At 49.4% G+C, this 12,919-nt stretch overlaps 1 protein-coding gene across 5 annotated transcripts in view; it reads left to right on the plus strand.

Annotated features, from left to right (window-relative positions):
* ZDHHC14 (zDHHC palmitoyltransferase 14) overlaps positions 1-12,919 on the plus strand; it is a 151,088-nt gene that overhangs the window by 96,088 nt on the left and 42,081 nt on the right. For 4 of the 5 annotated variants that reach the window (XM_081139898.1, XM_081139900.1, XM_081139899.1 and 1 more), the window contains one exon: positions 12,495-12,653. The exons of the other annotated variant lie outside the window; for it this stretch is intronic. In XM_081139898.1, coding sequence (XP_080996024.1) covers positions 12,495-12,653 — 159 coding nt within the window. The remainder of the gene's footprint in view (positions 1-12,494; positions 12,654-12,919) is intronic. 5 annotated transcript variants of the gene reach the window in all.

Here is a 12,919-nt window from a genome sequence, read left to right on the forward strand (position 1 = left end):
CCACTGAGGTTTTCTAGGGAGCATCTTTTTTTTTCTGGCAGACTAGGGAGCCATCCCACACCCTGCTTCCTCATAAGCGTCTGCGTATTTGTGGCTGGAGTCTGGACTAGGGATCCGGTTTAACCAAGAGCCCCTTGCCAAACAGCATGCCTTAGCGCCCCTGCTTGTCCCTCACTGCTGTGGATGCCCCCTCGTCATTTGTGGGCTCACATCGTCTGTGAACATGGAGCTTTGCTGAGACGTCATCTTGGGGGGTGGGCTCTGCGATATTGACGAGACTATCCCACGATAATCACCCTTGACCCTCAGTTATAGTCAAACCAACTCACCATTTGCTTTCCCGGTAAACTGTCTCCTCCTTCCTTTTGAAGTTGAGTGCTGTAGAGGGGGGATGACAGCCAGTTTTAGGAGGGCTATGTCTCCCTTCCCTTCTGTGCCCTGGAAAACACAAGTCTGGGTTGTGGGAGACAGAGCAACGGTACTTTGTGTCTCTTGTGGAGAAGTTCTGAGGCCCAGAACCGCTGCCTAAGGACATGAGAACACGAGTAGAGGGCGTTTGCTGTGTAGTCCGGAGCTGGGGGTGGGCAGTGGGACTCAGCTGTGGCCAGCGCATGGAGGGTGGAAGGTACATGCAAGAGAGGGCAGAGGAGGAGGTGCCGGCGGGGAGAATGGCGGGGTCCTCAGTGAGGGCTCTTCTTGCCTCCAGGGAGAGGAAGGGAAAATTCCTCACACTTGTCACTTATCCAAATTTACCTTCTGAGGCTCCTGTCGGAAAAATTTGGCTTATGCAGTTGGATAGACGTGAAGACCATTTATTTGGAAACTGTAGATTAGAACCTTCTAGAAAACAGAACTCCAGGTGGGTGAATGCCATAGTATGGGCCATCAAAACTTGGAGTGTGCACTTTGAAAAATCTGTTTTCCTTTAAGGATGGACACTTGAAGTCCAAGGGTCCTTGAGGGAGTGAATGGTGGGTGGGTTGCTCCTTTCACTCAGTGGAAATCAGCAGGATGGGAATAGGCTAAAATCTCCAGTGGCCTCACAAGATAAAAGTAACACAGAGCGATGCTGATCAGCTTGTCCACTAGAAACACAACACAAACCCCACGTGTAACTGCAAGTTTTCCAGCACTGACATTTTAAACAATGGGAAGGAACAGGTGAAATTAGTGTTAATAATATATTTTAATCCAGGATATCCAAAATATTATCATTTCAACATGTATTCGGTATAAAAAAGTACTAGAGATGAAGGGTGCAAGCAGACAGCTCAGTTCTGTTGGCCCCAAGAAGGAGCAGAGAGGGAGACTAGGGTGATGACTGAAGTGGGGCTTTGAGCAGGAGGTGGCCGGGGAGGCCTGGGCAGGCCGGGGCTCGGGCGGCCGTGGGAGGAGATGGTTGCCGTCTATCGAGGGATAGACCAGGAAAGGTGATGGCTAGCCCTGGCCGGTTTAGCTCGGTGCTTAGAGCATCGGCCCTCAGACTAAAGGGCCCCTGGTTCGATTCCATGCCGGTCAGGGCGCATGGGGGAGGCAACCAATCGATGTGTCTCTCACCTCGATGTTTCTCTCTCTCTCCCTTCCACTCTTTCTGAAAAGCAATGGAAAAAATATCCTCAGGTGAGGGTTAAAAAAAAAAAAAGAAATGACAGCAACACACCAGTGTTTTCGACACCCTAAACCAGCCCTACCCAATAGAAGTGTACCGTGAGCTACACATGGAAGCCACACGTGCCGTTTTAAATGTTCTAGAAGCCACATTTTAGTAGTAAAAGGGAACAGGTGAAATCAGTTTGAGTGATATATTTTGTTACCCAGTTCTTCACAATATTATCGTTTGAACATGTGATCACTATCTAGAGAGTATTGAGATAGTTTACATTCTCCTTTCTGTACTAATTCTTTCAAATCTGGTGTGCAGTTTACACCTGCAACACATCCCAGTTGAGACCAGACACACAGTTTTAGTGTCCGAGAGCAACAGTGGCTGTGGCCCCCACACTCGACGGCGGGTCACTAAGCTTCCCAGCGGCAATGCTGCCATTCCAGAGCACGTACGGCTGGTAATTACTCTGAGCATGGTGGCATCTCTGCCACCCCCTGCTTCCCGTTTGCTCCCTAGTGTGCAAGAATGCGGGCTTGTGGTTCATTTCCCACCTGGGCCCATTTTGGTTACCAGAGGGAAACTGCTTCCAAGCCATCCATCAGCCAGAGAGCCCCCAATGGGCCATTTAGGGACAAGAGTGGCCCATCCAGAGCGCGGGCATGCAGCCATTAGCAACTCCAGAGGAAAGCAAAACCAATGACTTTGAAGCTGAAATGGAATTGGAGTGTGTGGGAAGAGGAATTTCTAATATAAGAAAGGCAACAGCCCATCAATAGAGAAAGATTGGATTCAGGCTAAAGCAATGAAAGGCAAAAAATTGTGTTTTTGGTTTTATTTCTTCTGTCTGAGATGCTCATTTCAGGTCCTTGTGATTCCATTTTTCCACTTGACTGCACTGGCTGGTTCTGGGGGGTTAGTACTAAAATAAAAATTATTGCTCTTGCATTTTGCAAAAATCATCCAGTGAACTTTGGGAGTGTGAAACCATATAACAGAGTTTAAATAACGTGCAATGGCGATTTCTCCTCTGTTGGAGGCGCCTTCTCCTTGCTGGCTGAGCCAGAGAGGGAGGAGTTGCTAGAGGAGAAAACATCTGGAAGGGTCACCTGGCCGTGGAGAGGGCTGCCCGGCTCCAGTTGCCGGGGAAAGTGAGCACTTCTGATTCCACTCATACTTCAGCATCATTACAGCTCAAAGCACAAACAGCGCCATGATTGAGAGGTTTCTGGGGCTCTCCGAGATAAAGGCGGTTAACAACTGCTCTTCCGCGGGGATAAATGGTTGTTGGTTTCCTTTCATCAATATTTTAATAACTGTTTGCACATTTGAGCAATTACGGACACAGTGAGTCTGATCGCGATGCCAGAAGCAGACGGCACAGGTGACTCACCGGACGCAGGTGGCCGTCGGAGGCCGCGCCAGCTCTGTGGCAAGCGGGTTGCAGCCCCAGCCCCCGGCGGCCTGGCAGCCTCCTGAGCCAGGTGTGCCGCGGGCTCTGCCGAGGGGCCAGAGTGGGCTCCTTCCCCCCTGATGCTCTCTTCTCCCCGCCAGAGCCCTGCAGACCCCGCTCCGGGGTCAGCCGCTCGCCTCCTCCTGCTGGTGCGATGGGCCGTTGGCAGCGCCGGAGGAGGGAACCTGACAGAGGGACCCGCCTGGCCTTTGTCTAAAGGAGAGAGCTCAGCCCCCCGCCCTCGTAGAGGGCACCTCATGGAAGAAAAGTGCCGCTTATATTTCATGGACACTTCATCGCTCAGTTAAAGTGATATTCAAATCACTTCTTTCACTGTTTTGTGTTTCCTCATTTCAAGCTCCAGGTTATCGTGAATATTTTTTTGTAGGACACCAGGTATAAATGTTTTTCACAGAAAAAAGTCCGATGGGAAGATGTTAAAGACCTAGAATTTGTAGAAGGAGCATTAGGAACTATCTTTCCACGTTGTATCGAGCTTTAGAAGCGAATGTGGGAACCAAAATAACGACAATGGAAGAAATCCAGTGTGAAAGGAAATTGAAGTAGGACTCACTTTACAGACCTTCCGGGAACAAAATTTAAGCCTTCCTCGAGAGAGAAGTGAGTAATTTATAATAGTGGTAAAGAATTAGGAGCAACGTAAATGTGCGACAAGCGCCGAATGGATAAATGAATTTTGCGTGTCTATGCTGACTGTCAGGATACATCAGCCTGAAGAAACTGAAAACAGCCGGCCTCCTAGACAGCGTGACCGTAGCATTGTGTCAGGTGCCGCGTCAAACCCACTGGAACATACGCGGTGAGCACTCGACCGAGGCCACCATCACGTGTAGAACCCGAGCCCTGAGAAACGAAGCTGAGCAACAGCGGCGCTCAGCTGCGCGGCTCGGGGGCGCCAGGCCCTCAGCGCACACGTGCTGGCTGATCCGGTACAAATGGGTTACCATCGCCTGCTGATCTCTGGAAGTGGAACTCAGTTTGCTGTTCATCCAGTCTAATCCCACAGACATTTAGCGTGTTGTTGACCGTGGCTGTGAGCACTGGAAAGAATACAGAGAAAAATGAAATTGTTTTGTTTTTGTCAAGGTCTAGACTGTGCTGCTATTGATCACAAGGTGCTTGCTAGTAAATAATTCATCTGAATTCTCTTCCGCGCTCACGGTTTTATTTCCCGACACCTGCAGTCCTTTATTAAAGCACCAACGAGCGGTAAGAGCAGACCAAGTTGCCACCGCCAGTGTCATGCTCAAGTTTAGATAAAGCTCACTCTTGGCCTTTTTTCAGACCTGGCACCAGACACCTCACAGGTCTGGGCCTTTGGAGGCCGCTGTGGGTTCACTGAGGCAAGGGTGGGCCCTTGGGTGAGGTGCTGGAGACTGTCGGTGAGCCTGTGTTAGTGAAGGAACTCACCCTCGCTGCCGCATCCAGTCAGAGTATCGGAATCATTTCATTCAGTCTCTGTAAGTGGGACGGCGTTGAGTTCGGGTGTTGGTTTAATGGCGGGCTGGGCTGAGGTTCGCAAGCACTCATTCGGCGCTTACCTCCTGTGTACCTTCAACCCACGTGCCATCTGCCGGTGGGACTGCAGCAAAATACAAGAAATGTGTTCACGGACAAGGTAGCGAGTTAGCGTTAATTTAAACTTAATGCCTTTGAGGAGCACAGAGCAAAGTGGAGCCAAAAAGTTGGGGAACACAGCCCTGTACGGAATCCTACACCCCAACACAGGAACCTCATCAGTCCTCTCTCCAGCCCCTGTCCTACAGATCTGAGGAACCCGGAGGAGCTGAGTCACACGGTGGCGGCAGAGTGTGGACAATGCAACCGGGCCTCCCGACGCCCAGGAAAATGCTCTTTTCCCCTTGCTTTCTCCTGGCGCAAAATCTGGACGATACTTGGGCAGGTGAGAGCGCAGTGCCCAGTAGCATGAAAGGCACTTTTCCTAGAGGTAAATGGTATGCTGAGATCATCTGCATTGTGACCTAATTTTGTGACTTCCCCACCTTTAGTCCCGTGTGGCTGCCAGAGGCCCAAGAGGAGAATTAAAATCCCAAGAGCTGCCAGTGGCCCCCGATGAGTCACGTAACCTCCTGAGTTTCAGGCGATGAAAAAAGAACCTCAGAATCCTGTTACAGCCAGCCTCCAGGTGAGGCAGAGAGGGCATGTTTTTAAAGCCATTGGTGAAACCTATGAATTTATACTTAGTTTTATAAGGAGCAGAGATATTCCCATTGACCTCTAACTTTAGGAACTGTAGGGAGCGAAAACTACCTCAGTCCCTTTTGCAAATGTTTTATGCCCCTTTCCAAACTCTGTTTTAAAAGTAACCTTTCTATTGCTCATTACAAATATAGGTTGTAGAAACCTTGAAAAGCATAAAAAATAATTTCATTCTTTATTTTTAATGAATTTATTTAATCCTACCAGAGGTGTCCGTGGTTAGCATTTTGATGTGCCCTCCAGTATTTTTTCTCTGCATAATATATTTTTACACAAATATGGACTCACATTGTACATGATTTTGAAAACAGATTCTTTTTTAGCTCTTATAAATAAGTAAATAAATAAAAATAAAATACACTCCTGGATATAGAATGTCTCTCTATGTTTTTCAAAACCTTCTTAAATCTCTATATTGTTTTATAGTTTTTTTCATATGAGACCTACTACCGTTTTTTTATTAGACTTATTCCTAGAGTTTTGTGATTTTTTTCTGTTGTAAATGGGATTTTATCCCTTATCAAATGGTTATTGCTAATATATATATTTTAAAACATTTGGAATTTGTATGTAGATAGGTAGATAAATATTGATTAATTGATACTAGTCCCTGAAGATTCCTATTCATTTTAACCAGTCTGATCGATGGGCATTTTTCCTTTAAAATACTGTGCATTTTTAAATACTGTCCAGTAGTTCTGTACTGGCATCCTTCGTTTTCCTTTCCTCAGTAAAGGTAAAGTCTTATAACATTACTATACTATACAGCATGAGATATAAGCTGGTCCTTGCATTCAGGTCCTTGCTGATGCCTTTGTATTGATGCCGCTCAGACTTCAATAAAAGGCTATCACATTTTCCTGTGATAATGGTGAAACACGGCCCTGCCTTGACATGAGTTCTAGTGCCCAGTTTTCGCCGTTGCTCTCATCTGCTTGTCTTATAATATTGCAAACACTAACCTCCCAAATTGATCTCTGTCATCATATAATATTTAGTAGTTTCTGACAACACAGAAGCTGTGACCTATGGAGTAGAAACACACAGACATTTCTAGCTTTGGCCTCTGGTAGAAGAATTGGTCTTCATTTATGCAGCACAGCAGTTTCATGTGTGTGCTCAGAGGACTTTAACAAAGTTTAAGAGAAACGAAGACTTTGCAAGGACAAAGCAACCTTGATTTATTTCACATTGAAGGGAAAGGCTCTGGCACCCATGTGGAAAATATAATGTGGCAAAAAATGAGACGGTCATTAATTTTCATTTTGCTACAAGCATATTTTGGATTAACTCAGTTAGTGAAAATTAAAAAGGTCATAGCTACTAAGCACTTTCTTTTTCTTGTCTGTAATTGCATTAATTAGTGAGATAGATATAACAGGCCCCCCGCAAAAAAGAGCTTCTGATAGCTGTGAACATCATAGCATCTGTCCAGCCCAGAGACCGGGTTGAATAGCTCCTACCCATCTTCCTTCACGATGTGCCAGCCATCCCAAGGCTTGGTGGCTTGTGCCCCGGACGCTGCAGAGCCCCAGAGCAAGGGGCCTCAGGAAAGGCCAGACCTGTCGGCTCCCGCAGCTGTGCTCCGGCGCGTGCGGTCGACTCAGTCCCGAGGACGTGGTGTGGAGCCTGTCGCCGTCCCCGTGGCGCGTATCCGGGCGGGGCGGGGCGGGGCGGGGCACTGCCTTCCCTCGGCGTCGCCTCCTGCTCGGTGACGCTGTGTCAGCTGGCGAGCCGTCTGTGAAACAGCAGCGCACCGGGAGACACCACCCTTCTGAATCCTTTTGGTGAAGGCTAAGAGTCATAATCTACACCCTTTGGAAGTTGGAATTTTCCCCTTTGCATTTTAAAAAGCTGAGTTCGTTACTTTATACAGTAAGTCCCCCCTTATCCACGAAGGATACGTCCAAGGCCCCCAGTGGATGCCTGAAACCGAGGCTAGTGCCGAACCCTATGTAGACTCTGCTTTTTCTGTACATACACACCTATGATAAAGTTTAATTTATAAATTAGGCACAGGAAGAGGTTAACAATAACTAATAAAATAGAACAGTTTTAACAGTATACGGTAGTAAAGGTGACGTGAGTGTGGTCTCTCTCAGACTGTCTCAGTGTACTGGACTCGCCCTGCTTGCGATGCTGTGAGATGACTCGGTGCCTCCGTGATGGCACGAAGTGAAGTACTCAGCGCACGATCTGAAAGTAATGAATTGTTTATTTCTGGAATTTTCCATTTAATGTTTTTGGACCATAGTTGACTATGCATAACTGAAACCTGGAAAGCAAAATCACGTGTAAGGTAGACCACTGTGTGGTGAAGGTCAACAATTTAAAAAGCTCAGTAATCTTGCCCCGGCCAGGTGGCTCAGTTAGTTGGAGCATAGTCCCATACACCAAAAAGTTGCGGGTTCGATTCCCGGTCAGGGCAGATACCTCGGTTGCGGGTGTGACCCCCCCAGTGGGGCATGTATGGGAGAGAGCTGATTGATGTTTTTCTCTCTCTCTCCCCCTCCCTCTGTCTAAAAATCAATAAGAAACATATCCTCGGGTGCGGATTAGAAAAGTTTAACAATTTTGTCCCCGAATTTGGGGCAGGACTGAGTAAGATGGCAGACAAATGGGTCTCTCCAGATGTGAGCTCTGCTACTCCCTCGGGAATGAAGATGAGCCCAGCCAGTGTGGCTCAGTGGTTGAGTGTCAGCCCGTGAAGCACAAGGTCACTGATGGATCCCACGCCAGGGCACATGCCTGGGTTGCAGGCATGATCTCCAGTAGGGGGCGTGCAGGAGGCAGCAGCCAATCAATGTTTCTATCTCTCCCTCTCCCTTCCTCTCTCTCTAAAGTCAATAAAAAAATATTTTTTTTTAAAGAAATGAAGCCCAGCCAGGTGTGGCTCAGCAGTTGAGCGTTGACCTAGGATCCAGGATCGTGGTTCGATTCCTGATCAGGGCACATGCCCGGGTTGTGGGCTCGATCCCCAGCAGGGGGCGTGCGGGAGGCAGCCGATCAATGACTCTCTCATCATTGATGCTTCTCTCTCCCCCCCTTCCTCTCTCTGAAATCAATAGACATATTTTTAAAAAAAAAAAAAGGAAAGGAAAGGAATGAAGATGACTTACTTTTTGGAGAGCAGCTTTGAAATGGGTGTATATTGACAAACAACTTAATTAAAATCTCTGGCAAGCCCGGGACATCTCTTTGAGTGAAAAACAGGCAACAAGCAGTTTTGCACCCCAGGCCTCACACTCACCAGCTCTCCCGGGCCCCTAATTCTCTGCCTGTCGGCTGAGTGTGTTACGGTTCCTGCTTCAACTCTCAACAACGGGGGTGGGGAGAGTGGGGCTTCATGAAGGAAAAGACTGTTTTAAGCTTTTAAGTTTTCTTTCAAAATGCTTGTGTATACAAATGTCCTTGAGAAACACTGACTCATTTAAACTGCAGGACTATTAGAGGTTCCCCTCCAAGTTCTAAGTGTTCTTTGGCCTTCAGCTCTTGCAGACTTCAGTTATCCTTTTGGGCAGCTGTGTCTAAACCACAAAGAGCAGCCCTAAGCAGCAGAGGCAGAATTGATGCAACAACAAAATCCAAAACCAAAAACACGCTAATTCCAGATTAGAACAGCAACCCCGCCTTCCGTGCCCCACGGCGCAGGGACGGGTGCTGGTCACCCCCAGGATGAGAGATTTCACAAAGGCCTTTGGTGTCAGTCTGAACGGTAAAGAGACACTTCTTTTGTCCTCAGGTGGGCATTTGAAGCCCTGGACTTAGGGCCCCAGGACCCCCATCTCTCCTGTATGGGCCCTGCCTGGAAGCCATTGGTCTGGGGTGGCTGTTGAATTTATCGTGTGAAAGAAACAGCAACTTTGCGTTACCCTGAAGTAGTCAGCTGCCCGTCGTGTCTGGCCCTCCCGGGTGGCTCTGACTGGCTGTGTGAGATGGGTCTCTGGACCAGCAGCGGCTATGGACACATTGAAAACGAGTGGCAGCCTCAGAAGGACCTTGTCACCGGCATTTCTGGGGAGGGAGGAGTCACTGGGCAGTGTGACTGACCAGTGAGCATGGCAGAGTGGAGGCATCAGTCCTGTGCACCCCAAATCATTGCTCCCTACCTGCCAGGGCAGTTGGCCTTCCATTCAGCAGGCAGTTCTTGAGGACCTACTGTGCTAGGTACCGCATCAGGCATGGTCCCGGTCTCCCCTCCAGCCCGTGAAACCACCAGCAGAGACAGTCTGTTTAGTTCCTGCTGTTTCCCCCCCTCCGCCCCAGCACAGCACTGGCGCCTAATAGCACAATACAGAGCTATGACTGGATAGATAAATGAGCTAAGTACAGAAACATCCCGAAGGAGGAAACAAACAACTGCTGGTGGGAAGCTTGAGCTGGGCCTGAGGATCAGGGCTCTCTCCACAGACAGCAGGGTGGGAGGCCCCCGTGGAGGACACGTCACATTCAAGTGTGGAGCAGCCTTGCCGGTTAGGGAGCGCAAGGAGGCCTGTGCTTTGGAACTACGGGTTCACTGGTCTGTCTTGACGGCTGGCAAATACCCTTTCAAGCCATTGGTGTGCAGGACTGGGCGTGTTCAGTAGTCGTTCTAGTGTGGATGAGTTTGTCATCCCTGCTTTTAAAACATCTCCTTGACAAATCAGTTTTTAAACTTTCCTGATTCAATGAACACAAATATTGTTGATTGGGTTCTGGTTGCTTTAAACCCGTATCTGACTTTCTAGTTTTTCTACCTATGTTTGCGAGAGCTAAACAGACACAGTAGATGTAACAGCTGACAGAAGGCTGGTGAGGCACGAGGTCATAATTAATTTAGGCATCAGTGGCACCCACTGGGCACCGGTAGAAATCTGACCTTATCTCTGATGTGTTCAAAGCCAGTTATTTCACCCCGGTGTTCGGGGAAGTACACAGCCTGGCCGTCTCTTTGTGTTCTCCTCATTACCGGATCGGTTGATCAGGGTGTGTGAATTCGGAGCTCAGTGCCTCTCCAGATTCCTGCTGAACTTAGCACCATTCCATAGGGCAGCCACCTGGGGTGCCAGGCAGGCAGGGCACATGCCAAGAGAGGGTGTCCTGCTCAGCAAGGCCACCCAGAGTCCTTGGGATGGCCCCACAGCCGTTTATCATTCTAAGTAGAAGGGTTGTCCTCACAGAGGTAAAGTAGAAAGCCTGCTCCTCACTTTTCCACCTCCCTGCCTTCTCTCCCTCGGGTCCCTCAACTCTCCTTCCTCTCCTCTCACCTGCTTGTGGAACTGTGATTTTCCATGAATAGTAATCACTCAGAATGTCCCCCTACCAATGGGGTAGGTATCTTTACAAATACCAAGCCTTAGGCTAAGGGGCTAGGGGCAGGTTTCGGGGCTCTGGGAGGCTCTTAAAGGAGATCAGCGTAAAGGGGAGGGGCCTGAAATCATCACGTGGATTCTGTCAGTGAGTTAGGGGGACCCTGCCGGGAGGGCATAGGGGGCCTCTCTACAGATACCACCTGCTGTTCCAAATCGCCAGGTTCTTCCCAGGAAAATGCGTGGGTGGCTGGGAGTGATTTGTGAAGCGGCTTCATGTGAGCAAAACACACGTGAGTGTTTTGGGCTACCTGATAAAGCGGAATGTGAGAGTAAGAGGCGTGGATGATGTGGGGCTGGGGAGTATCCACAGGCCCCCAGAGCAGGGTTCTCAGACTTCCACGTGCACGAATCCCGGGGCATCTTGGCAAATGCAGGTTCTGCGGCACTAGTTCGGGGCCCCGGGCCCAGAACCTGCTTCTCTGACAAGCACTGGATGAGCAGATGCTGCCTGGCCCGCACTTGGAGTGAGAGGCCTGGAGCCCTGGTCCTCAACATTGGCTGCGGAGTCCAACACCTGGGGAGCTTTTGAGACCCCTGATGCCAGACTGTCCCCCACCAATGAAATCAGGATCTCCGAGGGCCGACTATCGGTAGTTTTGACAGCTCTCCACGCGATTCCTGCCTAGGCTCTCTGGGGGGCCTGAACGGATGATGGAACTCCTTCCTACCACTTTGGAAATTGCCCAGAAGTATGTTGCAGTTGTCAGTCTCGAGTGCCCTTCAAGTGTATATGGATTCAAGTGAACTAGCTTTGTTTTGAGGGTCACTGTAAAGGTCCCTGAGATTTCCTCCAGCCACTAGCATCTGCTCCGCCTGTGTTCTCCATCAGAGCCCTAAGCGAAGGCCACACAGATATCCTCGCTACCCCCATGCCCCTGTGGCCTGTTCTGACTGCACAGCCAGCTGCCCCAGTTCTCTCTGGCAACTTCCGAGGGCTGGGAGGGGTGCACATGAGGATAAGCTGGATGTTTTACCTTCCTGTAGAGCAGGGTTCTCACCCCTGCAACACATTGCGGTCATCTCTGGTGACTGATTTAATGGGTGTGGGGACGGGTCCATGAGTTAGGGGAGTTTTTAAAGCTCCCTGTGATTCTAATATGAACTCAGGGACAGAACCAGGCTGGAAGATAACATGAAACTTAAAAATTAGACATATTTGCATTTTCTTCAACATTTAAAAAAAATTCTAAAAAAGAAAAATTCAGACAATAGACAAAGTATAGACATTATTTTTTTTAAATATACACTTAATGATTTCATATATATATTTAAATCTGTATTCCCCACCCCCCCATCCAATACCTGGTATTTTCGAGGAGGCTAGTGGTTAAAATGCAGAGGCATTTGAACTCTGTTTGGGTACACTGGAGGGTAAAGTGTTCCTTCAGTAACTGTCACCCGCAGTATTAATTAGGGCAGTGCTAGCTGCTGTAACGGGTGAAACCAGACCTCCAGATGTTTCACACTAGGAATGTGGCGCCCATGTCACTGTGGCCCAGTGACGAGTTCTCAGGGGCCGGCCTCTTGTGTGTGGTGGGTCATTCAGGGCCCCCAGGCTGTGGCTCCCAGGTGGTCCTGGGGCCAGAGAGGAGAGTGGGCGCAGCTCCGAGGAGGTTCCCACCCCACTGGCCAGAGCTCAGCCTTGGGTCCACTCCCACCTGTGTGGAAAGGAACCCCCGGGGCCCCGGTGCATTCATGTGACAGGTGTCAGGAGCCTCCCAGAAGGCGCAGGACCCGAGGCCAGGGTGCGCGTTGCACCTGGGAATGCAGACTCCGGACCCCTAGGCGGAGGGGCCGCGGAGGTTGCTGCTCTGCTAAGGGCGTGTGGTCTTCCTTTTCTCCACAGATATCGCCAACGGCACCAGTTCAGGGGGGTACCGCCCACCCCCCAGAACCAAAGAAGTCATCATCAATGGCCAGACTGTGAAACTTAAATATTGTTTCACCTGCAAGATTTTCCGGCCCCCTCGTGCCTCTCACTGTAGCCTTTGCGATAACTGCGTAGGTGAGTAGAAATCGCCTCCGTTCCCAGCTCCAGCGCTTGTGCTCAAATGCCTGCAGCTGATGGCGTGGCCGGTTTCCTTTGAACAGACTGTGCTGAACAGAGTCGGCATGTGGGTCTCTTTAATCCTGGGAAACTGAACAACTCAGTAAGAGTTAATATTTCAGCGTCCTTGCCTCCTGCCACGACCCAGCCACCAAGCCTCATGGTACCACGCTCTGGTTTTCTCTTTTCCGCCCTGAGACACCCGCTGCCCCAGTGCAGTGCCC

The sequence above is a fragment of the Miniopterus schreibersii genome, assembly GCF_964146895.1.
Source record: "Miniopterus schreibersii genome assembly, chromosome: 6".
Taxonomy (NCBI): domain Eukaryota; kingdom Metazoa; phylum Chordata; class Mammalia; order Chiroptera; family Miniopteridae; genus Miniopterus; species Miniopterus schreibersii.